At 41.9% G+C, this 21,946-nt stretch overlaps 1 protein-coding gene across 4 annotated transcripts in view; it reads left to right on the top strand.

Moving 5' to 3' along the window:
• The window catches only part of FBXW2 (F-box and WD repeat domain containing 2), a 36,082-nt gene extending 22,307 nt beyond the window's left edge, over nt 1–13,775 (top strand). For 3 of the 4 annotated variants that reach the window (XM_009188178.4, XM_009188177.4, XM_003911301.5), the window contains 2 exons: nt 647–816; nt 6,066–13,771. In XM_009188178.4, coding sequence (XP_009186442.1) covers nt 647–816; nt 6,066–6,354 — 459 coding nt within the window. In that variant the 3' untranslated portion in view covers nt 6,355–13,771. Of the gene's footprint in view, nt 1–646; nt 817–6,065 lie in introns of all 4 variants that reach the window. The other variant, XM_017949595.3, reaches the window with a different exon arrangement.
• Nucleotides 13,776–21,946: the final 8,171 nt, after the last annotated feature.

The following is a 21,946-nucleotide window of genomic DNA, read 5'->3' as shown; positions in this document are numbered from 1 at the left end:
AAAACATAAATACTCATTTATTGTAATGAATTGCAAAGAGTTCACAAAGCACTCTCACATTCTTATTGCATCTCTCTCTCTTTTTTTTTTTTTTTCTTTTTCTGAGATAGGGTCTTGCTCTGTCACCCAGGCTGGAGTGCAGTGGTGGAATCTTTGCTCACTGCAACCTCTGCCTCCCAGGTTGAAGTGATTCTCGTGCCTCAGCCTCCCAAGTAGCTGGGATTACAGGCACCCACCACCACGCCTGGCTAATTTTTGTATTTTTAGTAGAGACACGGTTTCACCATATTGGCCAGGCTGATCTTGAACTCCTGACCTCAAGTGATCCACCTGCCTTGGCCTCCCAAAGTGCTGGGATTACAGGCGTGAGCCACCGTGCCTGGCCCATTATTGGATCTTTTAAACTGTCCCATGTGATAGGCATTATCTTCATTGCAGGAGCTGGAGTTAAGAGAGATTAAATAATTTTACTCAAGATTGCACAGGATAATTAAGACTTGAACCTGTGATTCTTGGCTATAAAGACTGTGGTCTTTCCAGTATACTTCACTTTCTATCTGACTTCAGCAAACACAGACCATTTTAAGGACAAGCTTTTCTGTAGTGATGTGATCTCTCATCTTTCCTCATTTTCTTTTTTCTGTAGATTTGGCCAATTGGGAGAGAAATCAACTGCAAGTGCTTAAAGACATTGTCTGTCTCTGAGGATAGAAGCATCTGCCTGCAGCCAAGACTGCATTTTGATGGGAAATACATTGTCTGCAGTTCAGCACTTGGTCTCTACCAGTGGGACTTTGCTAGTTATGATATTCTCAGGTAATGTTTACTTTGACCTCACGCTTTACCTTTGAAAGCCTGCTGTAGTTCGGTAGGAAAGACAAGAATAAATGTTTGGATCTACCAGTCAGTAGCTGGCTTTTATGAAATGTTTACTGTATCACTTGTAAACAAGGTTATATATACTGAACATCTCAGGAAAAATATTTTAGAGGAAGTAAGCACATGAAAAAGAGTTACATACTGGAACGCCCCCTGCCTGACTGTGTGAGTCATGAGCCACTTCTTTCATATTTAACATGCTTTTCTGGAAAATGAGGGGTGTGGATGAAAAGACCTTTCAGATCTCCATAAGTTCTAATATTTTAAGTTCTACTTCATATTCAGTTGAAATTCTGCATTGTTTTACAAACTTGGTTAAACTTTAGTGGCATCCAGGCATCAAGTGACCTTCTGTTGACTAGTAGAAAGACAGAGATACTTAGAGAAAAATAAAATGTGCAGGGTTTCCCTCCAAAGAAATAAATAAGCAGCAGTCCATAGACAAATAATTTTGTGATTCACTGCATACAATAGGCTCCTCTTGGAAATTGACAATATCTGTTAGCATGTTTGGGGCTGATGGAAGCCAGTGCCATGTGGTCATTAAGAGAACTTTGCTGATAGACAAACCTTCGTTTAAGACATGGTGCCATCTCTGATGGGCTGTGTGATTTTGTGTAACTTTCTTAACTCCTCTGTAGCTCAATTTCGTCATCTGTAAAGTGACTATTAAATGAAATGCTTATGATGAGGACCTAGTACACCACCTGGCAGATCTTTATTAATAATTTAAGTCTGAGAGGCCCCATATAAAGAAACCTGTTTGAATTTGTTTAACCTACTGTACTTCACACCTATTGTGCACACACTTACTAATAACAACTCACAAAGTTAGCATCCCATAGCATGGTTCAGGACTTGGAGGAGTACAGAAAATTGAACATTCTCTTAATTGTTTTTATGCATGACTATTTGAGGTCAGCTTGTGTGGATCTGATCACAGTAACCACAAAACTTTGGTGGGCCACATCTCTCTGATCACAAAGTTACAACCCCATTTATGCCTTCCTGGAGTCAGACCAACATTTCTAACCAGTTAGGTTTCAGAGGTGTCAGAATCAGTTATAGAAATGATTGATATTTATGCTTTGAGAAAAAAGACTGAAACCTTTCCTAGAAAACATCTGTTTAAGCTTTTCCTCTTGTAGATGGGGACACTGAAGCTGAGACAGGGTAGGGGCCTTGCCCAGCATTCCACTTCTCACTTTATTCCAACATGCGTCCATTCATGCATAGCTGGATTATCCAATAGGCATATACTTATGGTACCAGAAAGCCAGGGACATCAGAAACAGGGGAAAATAAAGTTTTGAAAGAATTTGATATTTTGCAAAGCAAAATATTCAAGTAATCACCATGGGAAAATCACATCTTTGGTAGTTTAATATTGTTTTTATTTTTAATGAAAATTTTAGGAGGGAAGGTGCAAAGGCAAGGTGGGCTAGAGATGTCATAGTTGTTTTAATGCTTAGCATCTCTAAAGGGTTTAATTTGGTCCCACATCTGCTTTCTCATGTATGCTTCTGACTCGGAGTGGCATATAGAGACTATCTAGAGTCCTAGATGAAAGTTCTGTTAGTTTTTAGTGTTTGAATAATAGTTTTAAATAATAAACCTGCAGGATTGTTTGCTGGTAGGAATTGCCAGGTTCAGATTTTTTCTCCGAAAAGAATCTGTCTTGTGTCTGCTTTTTTCCTCCCAAACACAAATAAACCAACCTCTATTGAAACCTACTACAAATCCTCTGACCTCTATTGCTAGGACCAGGTAGGGCTACTTAGCTTTGAAGCTAATTGAAAAGAAGCAAAGCACAAATAACAGCATGTTACTCAGTAAGTCTGAGATATGTGATTGTCTGAGTTAGGTTATCTCTACAGCATGTAAGGTTACTTAGGTTCAAGGACCCAGACTGTGCACAGCAGGGATGTCCGGTTCCATTTCTAAAGTGATCAAAGTGAAAGCCACAAACCTGTCAAGACCTGTGCTCTATTCTGCAACGTATTTGTGGTTCAGTCTTTGGAATCAGCTCATCTTCACAGATCTTAAGCCCTAACTCGGTAGCCACCTATTTTTTGTGTTTCTGTTATGATGTGGGACCTACCAGACTTCCTATTTGTTTTTCCTAGCCTCCTTTATTTTTATTTTTATTTTTATTTTTTTGAGACAGAGTCTCACTCTGTCACCCAGGCTCTAGTGCAGTGGTGTGATCTCGGCTCACTGCAACCTCCATCTCCCAGGTTCAAGCGATTCTCCTGCCTCAGCCTCCTGAGTAGCTGGAATTACAGGCACTTGCCACGACGCCCAGCTAATTTTGTGTATTTTTTTAGTAGAGGTGGGGTTTCATCCTGTTGGCCAGGCTGGTCTCAAACTCCTGACCTCAAGTGATCCACCCACCTCGGCCTCCCAAAGTACTGGGATTACAGGCATGAGCCACCATGCCTGGCTTCCTAGCCTCCTTTAGATCTCTTTTGTAGGAATTTGCATTTGCCTCTGTTTATTTCACCACTACTTTATTCTTTAGATATTTATTGAGCACCCACCTTTGTGTCAGGCATTGTGGTATGCATTGGGAAGCATAAGGAGTACTTACCAAACTCAGGGAGATTAATGATCAGCAGGAGGGGAAAGACTGATGTTAAATAGCTAATTGCAAACAGTTTGTTTAATGGTTGGGTTAAGAGGAGCCTAGTATGGAGTACTTTGAGGCCCTGCCTAGTTTGTGGAGTAAGGGAAGGCTTCTAAGAGGAAGAGACATTTGGGCTGAGCTCTAAAGGATGAGTATAAATGCCTTAACTAAGTACCAGGAGTGGATGTACAGTGAGGAATTTTAGACTGAGACACTAGTCCGTTCAAAGGCCCTGAGGTTAAAGGAGCCTCAGGTACATTTGAGAAATTGAAGGAAATTCCTTAAATGCCTCAGTGTGACTAAAGATGGGGGCACAGTAAGGAACCATCAAAGAGTTTAGAAGTTGAAACAAGGTGGTAACAGATCAGGTTGTATGTGAGGTTAACTGATTCAAAGGGAGTGAGTAGATGTGGGGAGATCAGTAGAAAGCTGTTGGCAACAGTGCAGGCAAAAGATGGTGTCTTGGACTAGAGGTGTGGTAGTGCAGATAGTAGTGAATAAATTAGAAAAATTTAGGGCATATAATCAATAGAGCTTGGTGACTGAATTTGTGATTTGAGGAGGAGGAGAATTGGATGGTTGCCACGTTTCCTAGCTTGAGCACCTGGGTGAATGAGCAAGTAAAGAAATAGAAAAAACAGGTTTGACTAGAAAATTCAGTTTTGGATAGTTTGAGTGTGAGGAACTTTGTCTTACTCGCTACCGAAATCCTGGTACCAGCATTGACTAGCTCACTTTAGGCTCTTAGTAAATATTTGTTGAGTGAATGAACATGAGTCATCTAAGTAGAAAATGATGGATGAGTTATCAGTTGTAACTCATTGGAGCACACATATTGGGACCTTTGTTTCCCCTTTACTTCAAGGTCATCTGAACTTACTGCTTTCCCTGGGATCAGACTCCCATCTTGTAAACCTGTTTACAAAGGCTCACGCCATAGGGAGTGTTCAGTGATTGATTTTGGATGTTCTCAAACATGTCATCTAAATGGCTACCTCTTTTAGCAGAAGTTTCTTCCTTTTTCAATCTAGGAGGGTGAACTCATTCTCTGACTGCTTTTCAAGCAGGGGCCAGCACCTGTTAACTATTTTCTTAGTTTCATAGAAGTGATGTATGTTGATATTCTTAGTATCTTAGTATCACAGACTTTTTTTTTTCAGATATTAACTATAAGAGAACCACATGCCCATGAGAGAGAATTTGTAAAATTTAGACAGGCTTTCAGTATTCTCTCAATCCATATTGCCCAGTTGCATTTCTTCTTCAAGAAAGAGAAAAAATAAAAAGGCAGAAAGGTTTGCTCATTCCTTGATACTCCCGTTATATCCGTTGGAGTGTTTGTGCTCAGCATGTTCTCACATACTCTGGTGGTTATATGTTATGCCCTCCCCTTCTAAGGGGCAAAGACTATCTTGCTTATCTCTTTCCAGGGCCCAGCCAGCACTCAGCACCTATGATACTCAGAAAACATTTGCTAGGCCTGTATCGTGTTAGCTGTATGACTCATAGCAAGATGTTTTAGTCTTATTTACTAATATAGTGGAGAGAATACCTCTACCTAACTGCATTGTGAGGATTGAGATAACATGGCAGGCCTGGTAGCTCACGCCTGTAATCCCAGCACTTTGGGAGGCCAAGGTGGGCGGATCATGAGGTCAAGAGATCGAGACCATTTTACTAATATGGTGAAACCCCGTCTCTACTAAAAATACAAAAATTGCCGGTTGCGGTGGCTCACGCCTGTAATCCCAGCACTTTGGGAGGCCAAGGTGGGCGGATCACGAGGTCAAGAGATCGAGACCATCTTACCAATATGGTGAAACCCCGTCTCTACTAAAAATACAAAAATTGCCAGTCGCAGTGGCTCACGCCTGTAATCCCAGCACTTTGGGAGGCCGAGGTGGGTGGATCATGAAGTCAGGAGATTGAGACCATCCTGGCTAACACGGTGAAACCCCGTGTCTACTAAAAATACAAAAAATTAGCCGGGCATGGTGGCGGGCGCCTGTAGTCCCAGCCACTCGGGAGGCTGAGGCAAGAGAATGGCATGAACCCGGGAGGCAGAGCTTGCAGTGAGCCAAGATTGCGCCACTGCACTCCAGCTTGGGCAACAGAGCAAGACTCCGTCTCAAAAAAAAAAAAAAAATACAAAAATTAGCTGGGTGTGGTGGCGGGTACCTGTAATCCCAGCTACTCGGGAGGCTGAGGCAGGAGATTCACTTGAACCTGGGAAGTGCAGTGAGCCAAGATCACGCCACTATACTCCAGTGTGGGCAACAGAGTGAGACCCTATCTCAAAAAAAAAAAAAAAAAAACTTTCATCAGACACCACCTTTCCCTTTTATGCCAATATTATATAATGACTGAACCCCCCCCGCCCCCAGCTTTTTTATAAGTGGGCTGAGCTTTTTCTCCTTATATTTTACTTTTTATCAAAAACATTTAACTCTAAATTTGCTTGAATTTAATACTGGTTTTAAATATCTCCAGAAAAGATTACAGTAGCATAAACAGAAGCAAAGTTGCCTTCTTTCACAGTACCTAACTCTCATCCTTGTAGGGTCATCAAGACACCTGAGATAGCAAACTTGGCCTTGCTTGGCTTTGGAGATATCTTTGCCCTGCTGTTTGACAACCGCTACCTGTACATCATGGACTTGCGGACAGAGAGCCTGATTAGTCGCTGGCCTCTGCCAGAGTACAGGAAGTCAAAGAGAGGCTCAAGCTTCCTGGCAGGCGAAGCATCCTGGCTGAATGGATTGGATGGGCACAATGACACGGGCTTGGTCTTTGCCACCAGCATGCCTGACCACAGTATTCACCTGGTGTTGTGGAAGGAGCACGGCTGACACCATGAGCCACCACCGCTGACTGACTTTGGGTGCCGGGGCTGCGGGTTTTGGGTGCAACCTCTGTGGCAGCCGACTGCATGAACCAAAGTTCTCACCTAATGGTATCATCACGCAGTGCACAATCATTTATCTATGTTTGCCAGGGGCCAGGGCTCGGGGTGGGGGAGGGCTTGTTTTATTGACATACAACGCAGCATGCTAATGGGGTACACCATTGACTTCATTTGTACTTAGTTGGTCAGTGTAAGAGGATGCATTTTGGGTTCATCTTTCTTGAGTGGAGTATTGGTTTTAAGTAAAGAAAGTTAAATGATCCATTAATCTGCTAATTGGTTGCCTATGAAATCACATTGTGTGTTATTAAAGCTTTTTACCATAGCCTTTTTTTCTTTTGAAGTTGAAGCAAAGGTGCTATGATGTTGTTACAGCAACTTTTCTTACACAGGGTTTAGCTTTTATAAGAGCCACTGTTAAAACTTCCACCAAATACCAGTTCTAAAGAAAGTCTGTCTTCCAGTGCAAATCTGATTCTGTAAATTGATTGTTAGCAACTCATTCTAAACCTTATGTCTTGGCAGAGTCAAGGTTGGCCATGTTTAAGATGTGAGCAAGTTCTGTAGTTTTTGTTTCCATGTTGGGGAGGCTAGTCCCCGACAGCCTGGATGACTGCACAGCCGTGCCCTGGTATAGCAGAAAAGAGCAGTGAGCTGGAAGGTTAGAGACTGGGCCTGTTACCCAGGAACTCTGCAGCCTCTCTGGGTCCCAGCTTCCTTGTCTGCACAGCCAAGTATTAAGCTCAGTGATTTCTAAGATTCTTTCTGGTCCTTTACCTACTGAAATGTGTAAAAATTGGTAATGCATTTTTGTCTGATCCCTGATTCATGGTTTCTTTCTGGCAGGATAATATTTAAATGAAATGACTGATAAAAAGTTTTCTGTAAGAACATCAATTATATGAAAAGGATGAATAAAAGGAAAATGTAGAAAATATAACTGATTTCACTTAGACAGTTTAAGTAATTGGTTGAAGAAATGCTGATAGAAGCCATGGTTTAAATAGGGACACAGTATGCTATATTAGAAGGATACCTGAACCCAGTTTAACTTCCTTCTTTGTCTCTAACTTAATCCACAGCTTCAGGCAGATTAACTTTCTCTTCTAATACCATGATTTTCTTCATTTTTTAAATGAGGGAATTGTCCTAGATTAGGGCTCACACACCCAAATGCCTAAGGGAGCCATGCCGGTAATATAAATGAGTAAAACGTTCTGAGGAGGATTGTGCTGTCCCCTGGAAAGTTGATATAACAGGGCAGTTATTCAGCTCTGTTTTATCATTAGGAGAAAGAAGCCCAGTGTTGGCAGGTCTTTAGATTGTTTCAGGAGGAGCTAGAAATCCAGATTTTTATTTGAAATCCTGGATTTTTAAAACGTTACAACTGATAAAATTTAATATAAGGTGAGCCAAACAAAACATGTCCCTGGGCTGCCAGTTTGTGTTGTCCTCCCTCTCTAAAGGTAGGTAATTTTGTGGTTCAGCAGTAGTAATGTTTGTTAGTGGCCACAATCAGGGAGAGAGTAGAGGGAGCAAGCAGTAGAAAAATCTCAGCCACTCTTCAGCTGTCTTCCCTTGTATTACAGGGGTGATGGGGAGGGACGTATTTCATTCACAGACCAACAGGAAGGTAGTTTGAAGATGAACATAAGAATTGGAACCTCAGTGACAGCTTATGTCTGGGAACATGAGCTTCTTGCTGACTCCAGTATAAAGCATATCCATCTGACAGGTGAGAAAAAGTGTTGCTAGCAGAGCTGAGAATGATGTAAACTCTAGGGTGGGGACTTGTCTCTTCCAGAGTCTGCATTAGCATAGAGCCAGACTGTGGACCTCTGAGTGCTGTGAAGTTGATAGAAATTAATGGTGGATTTCAAGGACAGGTATCATTAATATCCATGTTGAAACTCTGTGGGGTTTAAGCAAAGGGACAATATCTTCCCCCCATCCCACATAATCTGGGTTTAATCCGTCTCACATTGAGTTCTGTGCATGAGCTCTGCTTAGTACTCCTAGAAATAGAACCAGAATTGCAACTGAATCTGTTTTGCAGAAGCCCCAGGAGACTTTGGGCAATGATGAGGGTAAATTACTTTTTACTTTATTATTACTTTTTTTGAAATGGAGTTTCGCTCTTATTGCCCAGGCTGGAGTGCAATGGCACGATCTTAGCTCACTGCAACCTCCGCCTCCCGGTTCAAGTGATTCTCTTGCCTCAGCCTCCCAAGTAGCTGGGATTACAAGCGTCCACCACCACACCCAGCTAATTTTTATATTTTTATTAGAGACAAGGTTTTACCATGTTGGCCAGACTGGCCTCGAACTCCTGACAGGTCATCCACCCGCCTTGGCCTCCCAAAGTGCTGCGATTACAGGCGTGAGCCACCGCGCCTGGCTGAGTTTTTACTTTTTATCGAGCCTGAACAGGTAACTATTACTGATCTAATGCCCATCCCCACCCCACCTCACTTTCAGATCTATCCAATAGCTTCAAAGAGCAAGTAATTATAATTATTTGTGGGAAAAGTTTTATTAAAGTGACAAACTTGAAGCTGTATATAGTGTGTTCTATTTCAGTTTTTAGTGATGAATATAGAAGTCATCAAGGTGGTACTTGGTGCCGCTGGAATTTTTTTTTTCCTAGGCAGTGTTGCTCTGTTATACAGTAGGGTGGAGTGCAGTGGCATCATCATGCAGCTAGAGTTTGACAGCAGAACTTTGGGCAGTAATTGGAGTCCTAATGTCTATTCTTCCTTATGGAGGCCTTTATTTGGCCTGAGATTTTATTTAACTGCTTTGTAGATGCTGGATATATTCGTACTGTCGCCAGTTATAAAAATGGAAAACTAGCTCATCCTTTTTGCAAAAGAAAGCAAAGTGGGGAGTCAGAGTGAGAAGTGGGTAGGGGATAACTAAAACTATTATTTACTCTCCTTTTATTGCCTTTGAGAACTAGCTCATGCACACACTGACTTTGGCTTCCTTAGTGCATAGGGAAGGGAATTGCCTTTCCCTCTTTTGTGAATATTCTCATTTCTGAAAAATTCTAAGTCATGAGAAGATAAGCCCCATCCTTTCTTACAAGGATTGGATTTCTTGGGTGGCACTGTGGTGTGGTGGAAGCAAGGGGCTTCTCTCAGGTTCATAAAGGCCATCATAACAACTTCGGGCTTCATGGTGTGGACAGGGATCCAGGAGAGCTGAGTGGATATGTGACGTTTCTAGTAGATTCTGTCATCATTCCAGCTCCATTATTTGAAGTAAAACACATTGCCAAATCTGACTGTAACCTGACATTTTAGACCTATTAGAGAAATAGGAAGAAAGCCCCTCCAGTGGAAGGACTGGACTTGGAAGAAGTTCTGCAGGAAGGTGCATGCAGTTGGATAGTGAAACGTGGGCAACATTGCTATTGAATCGTAAGCTTTGCACTTCATTTTTCATAGTTTAAAAATTGCTGTGTTCTGGCTGTTGAAAACACTTGGTGAGGTTTGGATGAGGATTATATAATCATTCTCGTATTCATAGGAAAATAATTACGGCTCTCCATTTGTAAAACAAAAGAAATACTTTCGGAAACAGTATTTTAGACCTGAAGAAATTGTTTGTATTAGGTTAGGCATTTTGATCTAACAGAATCAGCTAAGGATAGTGGATCCTGGCTTTACACATTTCTTTGACCAAACCCAGCTGGCAACTTGAAGTTGTTATGGTGTGGCTTCCAGGTTGCCTAGAGGTGAATCCTACCGACATCACTTTTTTTGTTTGTTTGTTTTTTGAGACAGAGTCTTGCTCTGTCCACAGGCTGGAGTTCAGTGGCGCGATCTCAGCTCACTGCAACCTTCACCTCCTGGGTTCAAGCGATTCTTCTGCCTCAGCCTCCCGAGTAGCTGAGACTACAAGCGCGTGCCACCACACCCAGCTAATTTTTGTATTTTTAGTAGAGACGAGGTTTCACTGCATTGGCCAGGATGGTCTCAATCTCTTGACCTCGTGATCCGCCCGCCTCGGCCTCCCAAAGTGCTGGGATTACAGGCATGAGCCACTGCGCCCAGCCCCAACATCACTTTTATAGCTTTCTGTGCCTCCTTCTGTGGGCCTTGGTGTATGAAGCCGCTTGCCTTTCTCTGTAGGGAAGTGAGCAGAATCAGATTACTACTCATGATGCAGTCTGGGCAGGGCATACTGTCACCTTTGCCTGTGGACACAGTTGTCAGGATAGGGGAGAAGCCCTTTAGGTCTGTCTTCTTGACACAGCCCTCCTACCAGGTTATGCTGGTGCTTTCGCTTGGTTTAAGACAACCAAGACCCTTGAGAATTACCCTGTCCTCAGATGGAGTGTCTGATGAAAAGAACAGATTCACTTTTTTGACAAAATGCGCATTAGCCATCTTTGGCAGTGTCTCTAATCGAAGGTTCCCCATGCCTGCTCTAGGAAAGTAAACTTTTTTTCAGAATAAATCCTCAGATGGATTACTGAGTAGTCTTTGCACCATTCCCATCAGCCTCATCCAACTGAACGGTCACGCTCAGTGCAAAAAGCTGTTTTGCTGTCAAGATGTTTCAGTGTTTCTGGTCTTCCCTGGAACAGTTCAGTTGTTTAAATTTAGTAATTCAATCCTGACCAGTGTAAACCCACTTAATTACTGCAGCCTAAAGAATTCAGCTACTTCTACTCTTCATAAATGCGCCCAACCAAGTAAAGATGTGTTTTTAATATTCAACCCTGGAAAATTACTAATTCAGATGATAAAAGCTCATCATGTTTTGGCGTCTTTGTACTCAGATGGTGAACAGGCATATTTCACTGATTTGGACTTAGTGTACTTGATGAGAATGCTCAGGTTGAAGAGAGAGTTCTGTCACTAATCCAACATCTATAGCAATGCGGAAAAAGTCATCAACTCATATTTCACTAATTTGATGTATGTTGTGATTTAGAGGGCGTGAGATAAAGTTTATATTTGAACTGTGTGGGGTAGGCGGAAGAAGGGATTGCTTAAGCAAATGGTGGAGTGATTGTGGAACAAGATGTCTCTAAGATGAGAAGCTATTTTCTTGCATCATAGAAGCACTCTTTTTACCCATAAGTGATTGTGCTAACTATAAATCATTTATATCTATACATTAAAGCAGATTCTCTCAATTAGGCAAATTTGGTTAGCCAAGTCCAAATTGTTGTTTGTACTTGAAAGTACTAAAGCTGCATCTCCTTAAAAATATATTCTGTAGTTAAGACTTGTCTTGCTTTTCCCCACAATGGCTTCAGACATTTTATCCAACCAATTGAGGGACTTTTCAAAAGTCAGTGTATTTTTGAAAACGGAACAACCCCTTGAGTGATCTGAGGTGGCTCTGTTCTTTTACTGTTTCTACATCTTCTAGAAGGTAAACTCAACAATATAACCATTTCTGAGGGTGATCCAAAAAGCAAAAAAATAGAAGTAAAACTCTAGGAAATAATTTTGGTGCATTTCATGAATAGTTGCAAGTGAAGGGATGGGGTGGGTAAACGTCCCATTTTGTAGGTTCCAGACCTTGGAATACTCTTCTCTCTTACCCAAGGATGTGTCTATCCAGCACATCTTTGCATGAGTTCTTTCCTCCTCACTTAAACTTACGGGGCTTCTTGTCATTTGCATACTATGGCCCTGCACCTTTGATCCCCTGACAGCATCATTAAGGGCAGATTGTCATTCCTGTTTTACAGATGAGAAAGCTGTGGCTTGGTAAAGTGATTCATTGCCTAGAGGAGTTGTAGTAGGTGGTGAGGCCGAAGCCCTGATTTTCAGCCACCACAAACCTGGATTTTTTTCCATGTTTTCATGTTTCCTTGTCTGTTCTTTCTGTATTTCAAGTCTTTTCAAACCCCGACTGCTGCCTTCTCCCTCCACCACCTGTGTGCACGGTTCAACCTGTCTTATGCTTTGCTTCCAGGGAGTCTCCCCAGCCACATCTTTGAACATTTACTTGGCTCTTGTTCAACCTTGGTAACTTGCCATTACCAACAGGGCACATCTGGATTCCTTAACATAATGGAGCCCTAGCTAATTTCTTCAAGCAAACAGTTCTTGCTCTTCTATTTATTCCCACCCTTGCACTTTGGGTGTTGATCTCCCACTATCTTTAAAGCCTCTGCTGACCAGCATACCCTACTCCAGCCTCACTGAGCATTTTTGTGTAAGGTTAGTGGTGCAGTTCATTTAGCAATAAATACTGTTGTACCTCTTGCAGTAGACAACTATTAACTTTCATCTTGATTCTCAATTTTTTTTCAAAATACAGGTGAATACCTGGTTTCCCCAGCAACATTGTAAGATTGAGAGTAGGAACTCAGTGAGATTTTAACAAATTCCATGGATTGTCTTAAGAGCTATCTAAACTTGGAAGAAAAATAACTTCCAAAGCATCTAAAATTGAAAATAAAAGATCAGAAGCAAAATGAAAGATCAATTCCACACAACTCTTCCTCTCTCAGACTTCCCTTTTCTGCCATATCCTGTAAACATCTAAAGTGTTCTGAGTACATTTGGACAGAATATTTAATGATCACACTGTGATTAGACATGAGTAGTCCTTGCCAGTAGGATGTGCCTGTCCTTTGCATTTTAACCACATGTTCTGTGCTCTCTGTGGTAAAGATAATCTAACAGTAATAAAAACTTATGGAGAAAGTTACCCAGAGTTCCTTTATCATTATGATTTTTAATACTCTCTTCTAACCCTTATGCGCATGTGTATGGATTTATGTACTGCAAATCATTGTTTTGTAATACGTTCTCAAAAATGCGTGTTAGGTTTTTACAACTACCATAATATTTTGTAATTTTCCTTCATTACTGTAATTTGCTAAACCTTTTATGTTTTGGTAGATAATTAGGTAGTTTCCAGTTCTGCTTTTTAGAAAATACTACAGAGAACTTCTTTGTGCATATTTCCTTAGAACCAGCTCCAGTAGAAGACTTACTGACAAAAACAATGGAAATTTTTCTTAATATTTTCTGTTACAGGTACAGAAGAGTGCTTACAACACACAGTTTTGTTGAATAGTTATGAAGTGAACACTTGTCTAACCACTGCCCAAGTCAAGAAAGAACATTTCTAAACATGTTTGCCAATTTAATAGATAGAAAGGAAGTATCTCAAGGTTGCTTTAACTGACATTTCTTTAACACATGACAACATATTTTTATGGGGGGGGGAGACTAGAGAGAAAATGACATATTTTTATGTGTGCTTATTTGTATCTCTTGAATTCTGTCTGCATCTTTTACCCATTTATTTTATTACACTTTCAAATACTTGTGAAAACATTGGTCGAGATGAATTATGGCTATAAATAAAATTTCACTAATCTAGTTATCACTGATTTAGAAATAATAGTTCAACCCAAGACATGCGTTGAAGTGTTCTTTGATTACATAGAAAGGATTTGTGTCAAGTGAACCTATACACAATCTGTTTACATACTATTGGTTTATATGGTACATCACAAATTATGCAAAAAGTAGATCTAGTAAGACCCAGTACCAAAGATTAGAGCTAGTCAACAATACTATTTAAAGGAAAATATGGACAATCATGAGTCAAAAGATTTTTTCCCCAAATTAACCATAATATGTATTGAAGTTTAAAATGAGGAATTCATTTTGGAAAGCAACCAAGCACAGATTCGAAGAACGTAGTAATCCTGTGTTTTATTTTTACTCAGTGCAGACTCGGGGGTGTCAGGTGTGCTTTTATATCTCAGCCTCTAAGTTCAGAGATTTTCCGTCGGAAACTTGTCATAGGACAGCACATGTTCCTGAGACTGTCGTTCGGCAGGTCTAGCCATGTAGGGCAGCTCTTGCACTGGTTCATCATGCAGACTCTAAGGGCCTAAGGCTTAAACTGTATTTGACAGACGAACAGCAAAACAACACTTAGGAAGTCTGTGTGTTGGAAGAAATGGAGAGGTGGAAGTAATTAAGAGTTGCTTTTTTAGTTTTCCTCTTCTCCCTCACCCGACTATGTCTTGAGAACAAGAACCATGTCTCATCCTTTGTGCTTACATCACCTAGAACTACAAAGTAAACTGGAGGAAGGGATGAATGGCTTGATGGGTGAACGGGCCTTGGGTTGGTCTACATTTCTGTAATCCAGTGTTCACAAAATGTACTTTCCTTCCAGCATTACCTGGAAACTTTCCACCAGTATCACCTGGAAACATCAGTGTCACCTGGAAGCTTGTTAGGAATGCTAATTATCAGGCCGCACCCAGACCTAATGAATCAAACTTTGGGGCTGGAGACCCACAGCTGTTGGCCATGCTCCCCAAGGGTGAGAACCCCAGCTATTATCTAGCCTGTTCTGCCACCTAGTGGAAAGTTTGGGAGTTGCATCTGGTAATGAGAGCCAGATTCTGTTGCTGTTGAAGACATTTCATTATACCAAGGACTTTCTTGCACTTAAGGTTACTGCACATTCTGAGACTGAGTTTTGTTCTTGTTGCCTAGGCTGGAGTGCAGTGGCATGACCTCTGCCTCCCAGGTTCAAGCAATTCTCCTGCCTCAGCCTCCCAGGTAGCTGGGATTACAGGCGCACACCACCATGCCCAGCTAATTTTTATTTTTAGTAGAGATGGGGTTTCACCATGTTGGCCAGGGTGGTCTCAAACTCCTGACCTCAGGTGATCCGCCCACCTCGGCCTCCCAAAGTGCTGGCATTACAGGAGTGAGCCACCGCACCCGGCCTGAATGTGTTCTAATACTGTACTTGCCTTCTACTTTATTTCCAGTTATCACAGGGCGTGTCATGTCAAGACATCAGTAGGCAGCAGAAGGAACTGTCAACAGAGTAAATAGACAATCTACAGAATAGGAGAAAATATTTGCATACTATGTATCTGACAAAGATCTAATATTCAGCATCTATAAGGATCCTAAGCAAATCTACAGGGAAAAAAAAACATTAAAAAGTGGGCAAAGGACATGAACACTTTTCAAAAGAAGACATACCTGTGTCCAAAAAAAGCATATTAAAGCTCAATATCACTGATCATTAGAGAAATGCAAATCAAAACCACACCAGTCAGAATAGCTATTATTAAAAAGTCAAAAAACAACATGGCCAGGTGTGGTGACCCACACCTGTAATCTCAGGACTTTGGGAGTCTGAGGCTGGTGGATTGCTTAAGCCCAGGAGTTGGAGACCAGCCTGGGTGACATGGTGAAACTGCATCTCTACAGAAAATACAAAAATTAGCCGGACGTGGCGACATGCGCACATAGTCCCAGCCATTCGGGAGGCTAAGATGGGAAAATTGCTTGAGCCGGGAAGGCATAGGTTGCAGTGAGCCATGATTATGCTACTGCACTGCAGCCTGGGTGACAAAGCAGGACTCCGTTTCAAAAAAAAAAAAAAAGTGGGCCAGGCCAGGTGGCTCATGCTTTAATCCCAACACTTTGAGAGGCAGAGGCGGGTGGATCACCTGAGGATAAGAGTTTGACACCAGCCTGGCCAACATGGTGAAACCCCATCTCTATTAAAAATACGAAAAAGCCGGATGTGGTGGTGGGTGCCTGTAATCCTCGTTATTCAGGAGGCTGAGTTAGAAGAATAGCTTGAACCCGAGAGGCGGAGGTTACAGTGAGCCAAGATCATGCTACTGCACTCTTGCCTGAGCAACACAGTGACAGTTTGTCGTCTAAAAAAAAAAAAAAAACAAAACTTTGGAGAGGTGGAGAAAAGGGATACATATACACTGTTGGTGGGAGTGTAAAGGGAGTGTAAATTAGTTCAACCATTGTGGAAAGCAGTGTGATGATTCCTCAAAGAGCTTAAAAACCAGAACTGCCATTCAACCCAGCAATCCCACTACTGGGTATATACCCAAAGGAATATAAATCGTTCTACCATAAAGATACATGCAAGTCTGCTGGGTGTAGTGGCTCATGCCTGTAATCCCAGCACTTTGGGAGGCTGAGGCAGGTGGATCACCTGAGGTCAGGAGTTCAAGACCAGCCTGGCCAACATGGTGAAACCCCATCTCTACTAAAAATACAAAAATTAGCCGGGCATGGTGGCGTGCACCTGTAGTCCCAGCTACTTGGGAGGCTGATGCAGGAGAATCGCTTTAACCCAGGAGGCAGAGGTTGCAGTGAGCTGAGATTAGGCCACTGCACTCCATCCTGGGCAACTTCGTCTCAAAAAACAAACAAAAAACCAGCAACTGAATAGCAAAACCAAGGACCCAAACAGTACTTTCAACAAAGCTAGGTACAAGGTAACCTCATGAGCCCCTGAATACAAGTGGTTGAGGCAAAATGCCTATTGCCACAAGAACATTTTTGTAAGAGGAAAATGAAAGAAGGAAAAGAGATAGTATATGAGAGGCCTGAGAACAGGAGAATCCAAAATAGGTAACAGGTGATCAATGGAAAGTTGGGCTGCCAATCTGAAAACATCAGCTGAAGCTGGGAGAGGCGCTGTCCTCTCCAACAGTGGATGAGAACAAGGACCTAAGGCAAGAACGCCTGAAAGGGCTGGAGCACTGTAGCCCTTATAAACAGTTGAGGCTGATCGGCTGTCTTTTAAGACAAGGCCCCACACCAGGGAAAACTGGGGCTAAAACTCCTGGGAGCAGGACAGCGACAAGAGAGGAAAGTAGAAGATGGCCGAGACTCAAGAAAGGATAAAAACAGAGGCAGGAAAATCCAGAAAGCAGGTTGCAATATGTTTGAACCCCACACATAAACAAGAGAAGAGGGGCTGCTCTAAGAAGGTTGAAAAGCTTGCCTGAACACTCATTCCAAAAAGTCAGGAAAACAAATTTTACATAAAAATAATATAAAAGTATCAAGATTAAATTCTGTACACAGTTGTTAAGAAAAAAAATGCAAAGAGGGAGCAGATTAACATCCTTACAGACAATGAAAACACACCAGGGAGACACCATAAAACAGACCAAGACTAACTTACTTAAAAACAAATACATCAGCCTGGGCATGGGGGCTCACACCTGTAATCCCAGTACTTTGGGAGGCCGAGGCAGGCTGATCACTGGAGCCCAAGAGTTCAAGACCAGCCTGAGCAACATGGTGAAACCCCATCTCTACAAAAAAAAAAAAAAAAAAAAATTAGCTGGGGATGGTGGCATGTGTCTATAACCCCAGCTACTCAGGAAGCTGAGGTGGAAAGATCACTTGAGCCTGGGAGGTCCAGGCTGCAGTGAGCCATGGTTGAGCCAGTGACTCCAGGCTGGACAACAGAGTGAGACCTCATCTCAAGAAAAAAAAAAAAAAAATAACAGATAAACAGATAATGACTTAAGAGATAAAAGACAGTGAAAAAGAAAAATATGTTTAAATGAAAAGGAAATGAAGAGATAAACAAGATTTGAGGGAAACTGACAAATATTGAAAGCAGCAAAGATGAAACATACAGGTAATAGGAGTTCCAAAAGAAGAAAACCAAGCAAGGGAGGAACAGAACAAATGCCAAAAGATATAATTCAAGAAAACATTTCAGAAATTAAAAAAGGTTGAAACTAAAATTGAAAGTATACCAACAGAATATACACCCTGAGGGACCAACATTAAAACATTCCATTAAACTTGTTAAACTTTAAATAAAAAGCAAATATTATTTGGGTATCCAAATAGTTGATGAGGAAAAATTCCTCTTAATAAAAGTATTCCAACTTTAAATGGGAAAAAGATAGAATATAACTAGTTTGCAACTCCTCTGAATAAATAGATAGGCATTGAGCATCAGCCACTCCTAAGATCTCAAAGAAACAACGAATCATAATGTGTCTCCTATAGTCATGCCAAATACCCTTGGTAGTCTTGCCAAAGGGACCAAACGTGGTTTTGAACCATTCTCTGAACCTAGGTACCAACTTGCAGGAAATGCCAAGGATAGCGAGAGATGTTGAACTGCAACAGGAGTATAAAATCAGCAAAATCCAGACTGCAAGAAACTGCAGTAAATGGCCTGGGTTTTTCAACAGATACATTGTAAGGAAATGAAAGGGGTGGAGGAAGAATCCATAAATTGAAAGAGGCAGGGCCACGCGTGATGGCTCATGCCTGTAATTCCAGCACTTTGGGAGGCTGAGGCAGGTGGATTACCTGAGGTCAGAAGTTTGAGACCAGCCTGGTCAAAATGATGAAACTCATCTCTACTAAAAATACAAAAAAATTAGCCGGGCGTAGTGGCACATGCCTGTAGTCCCAGCTACTCGGGAGACTGAGGCAGGAGAATCGCTTGAACCTGGGAGATGGAGGTTGCGGTGAGCTGAGATCACACCATTGCACGCCAGCCCAGGCAACAAGAGCAAAACTCCGTCTCAAAAAAAAAAAAAAAAAAGAAGAAGAGGATACATGAATAAGAACTTAAGAAGATGCTTAACATCGTTAGTAAACAGGGAAACATCTAAATAGAATGGCTAAAATTTAAAAAACCAACCAAACCAAGTACTAGAGAAGACGTGGAGCAACTGGGGATCTCAAACACTGCTAACAGGAATGAAAAATGACACAACCACTTTGGAAAAAGACGTGGCAGTTTCTTAAAGTTTAATAGACACCTACCATATGACACAGCCATTCCATTCTCAGCTATTTTTTTATCCAAAAGAAATAGAAACATACATCAACACACAGCCTGCCCAACATGGTACAAACCCGTCTCTACTAAAAATACAAAAATTAACCAGGAGAGGTGGCACGCACTTGTAATCCCACTTACTCAGGAGGTTTCAGTGAGCCAAGATTGCGTCACTGTACTCCATCCTGGGCAACAGAGTGAGACCCTGTCTCAGAACAAACAAACAAACAAACCCATACATCAACACAAAGATTTGTACCTAGATATTTATAGCAGCTTCATTTGTAATAGCCCCCAAACTGGAAACACCCCCAAATATGTATTAACAGATAAATGGATGTATAATTGAGATCTATTTGTTCAATGAAATACTAATCAACAATCAAAGGAAAAATTATCAATATATGCAATGATATGCGTGAACCTCAGAATTATGATGCTGAGTAAAATAAGCCTGATAAAAAGAATGCACACCATATGCTTCTATTTATACAAAATTCTATCTATAAAATTAATCTCCAGTGACAGAAAGCAGATCAATGGTTATCTGGGATGGAGCTGGAGGAAAGGATGACCACGAAGGTGCTATGGTCTGAGTTTGTGTCCCCCCACAATTCATATATTGAAATCTTAACCTTCAAGGTGATGGTATTAGGAAGTGGCCCTTCAGGAGGTGATTAGGTGGTAAGGGCGGAGCCTCCATGAATGGGATTAGTGTCCTCATAAAAGAGACTCAGTGAGTCTGTTCCCTCTTCTGCCTGGGAGGTTATTGTGAGAAGACAGGTGTCTATGAAGAAGCTGACCCTTACCAGACATCTTGATCAAGGTCTTCCAGCCTCCAGAACTGTAAGAAACAAATCTCTGTTGTTGGCTGGGTGCAGTGCCTCACGCCTGTCATCTCAGCACTTTGGGAAGCCGAGGTGGGCAAATGGCCTGAGGTCAGCAGTTCAAGACCAGCCTGGCCAACATGGTGAAACCCCGTCTCTACTTTAAAAAAAAAAAAAAGTTAACTGGGAGTGGTAGTGGGTGCCTGTAATCCCAGCAACTTGGGAGGCTGAGGCACAAGAATTGCTTGAACCCGGGAGGCAGAGGTTGCAGCGAGCCGAGATCACGCCACTGTATTCCAGCCTGAGTGACAGAATGACACTCTGTCTCAAAAAATAAAATAAAATATAAATAAATAAATAAATACATTTCTGTTGTTTATAAACCACCCAGTCTATAATATTCTGTTAATAACAGCCTAAACAGGCTAAGATAGAGGGGTACAAGGAAGCTTTAGGGGTGATTGAGATGTTCATTATCTTGATTATAGTGATGGTTTGACAGGTGTATACTTATGTCAAAGCTCATCAAATTGAATGCTTTAAATATGTGTAGTTTACTGTATGTTAAGTATACTTCATTAAAGTGGTACAGAATGATTTCTTGTTCTTGCTTTATCTTTATTTTCCTAAGTTTATTTACCGCGCATGTTCTTGGTTGGTCTATTCCAATAATTTTGCTTCAGATGGTAGATGTTCGTCGTCCTCTTTTTACTGTGTTTGTACTCCTCAGGTGGCTAATTAGTTTGATCAATGAGCTCCTGTTCCGCTGAAGTTATCAGCCACTCTGCATGGCAACTTCTAGGGGAAGGACTGAGGACCAGTCTGTCTCTCCCTCTGGGTTTAAGGAGAGAGGAGATAAGCCCTGGTCACAGAGTGCCCCCCAGTTTTTTTTTTTAAGAGATAGAGTCTCTGTCGCCCAGGCCAGAGTGCAATGGTGTGATCACAGCACACTGCTACCCTTAACTCCTGGGCTCAAGCAATCCTCCCACCTCAGCCACCCGAGTAGTTAGGACCACAGGTGTGCGCCACCACACCAGGCTAATTATTTTATTTTATTTTGTAGAGATAGGGTCTCACTGTGTTGCCTAGGCTGGTCTCAAGTCCTAGCCTCAAATGAGCCTCCCACCTCAGCCTCCCAAAATGTTGGGATTACAGGCGTGAGCCACCACACCTGTCCAAAACCCCTCTTGATCCCTCTGGTCTAATCACATCTTTCTAGGTGAGAGTTATCCTCTGGTCAGGGATTTGCCCTTAAATTTGTACTAAACAGCCAGCAGTGATAGGAGGCGTCTTTCTGGGAAATAATCTCTTAATTTCACTTAACTTTTCTCCTTATTAGGGCATGTTGCTTTCCTGGAAGGCTGATCCATGTGGCCTGGCTATGCTGATGGTTTCTAAAGGGAAGAAGTAGGATGTAGGTAGTGATTGTCCCAAGACAACATGTGGGTGAGCAACAGCGACCTTCCTGGCCTGTAGTCTCTCTCTACCGCCTCCATCAGCCCTTAACCCAGGCTGCTGGCACTTCCCTCCTTGCCCTTGAGTATAGAAATCATTGCAGACAGACTTCTGTCACCCCAGAGGCGGCTGCTTCTTTTTTTTGAGATGGAGTCTCGCTCGGTAGCCCAGGCTGGAGTGCAGTGGTGCAATCTCGGCTCACTGCCTCCTGGGTTTAAGCAATTCTCCTGCCTCAGCCTCCTGAGTAGCTGGGATTACAGGTGCCCACCACACCACCCAGCTAATTTTTGTATTTTTAGTAGAGACACAGTTTTACCATGTTGACCAGGCTGATCCTGAACTCCTGACTTCAGGAATCCATCCGCCTTGGCATCCCAAAGTGCCGAGATTACAGGGGTGAGCCACCATGCCCAGCTGATCTTGTTCTTTTTTATGACTGCATAGTATTCTATGGTCTATATGTACCACATTTTCTGTACCCAATCTGCCACTGATGGGTATTTAGGTTGATTCCATGTATTTGCCATTATGAATAGTGATGTAATGAACATACATGTGCATTTATGTTTATGGCAGAACAATTTATATTCCTTTAGATATCTATCCAGCTGTGGGACTGCCAGGTCAAATGCTAGCTGTGGTTTTAGTTCTTTGAGGAAT

Source organism: Papio anubis, chromosome 13, assembly GCF_008728515.1.
Source record: "Papio anubis isolate 15944 chromosome 13, Panubis1.0, whole genome shotgun sequence".
NCBI classification, from domain to species: Eukaryota; Metazoa; Chordata; class Mammalia; order Primates; family Cercopithecidae; genus Papio; species Papio anubis.
Note: the sequence above shows the minus strand (reverse complement) of the source record. Positions and strands in the feature narration are given on the sequence as shown.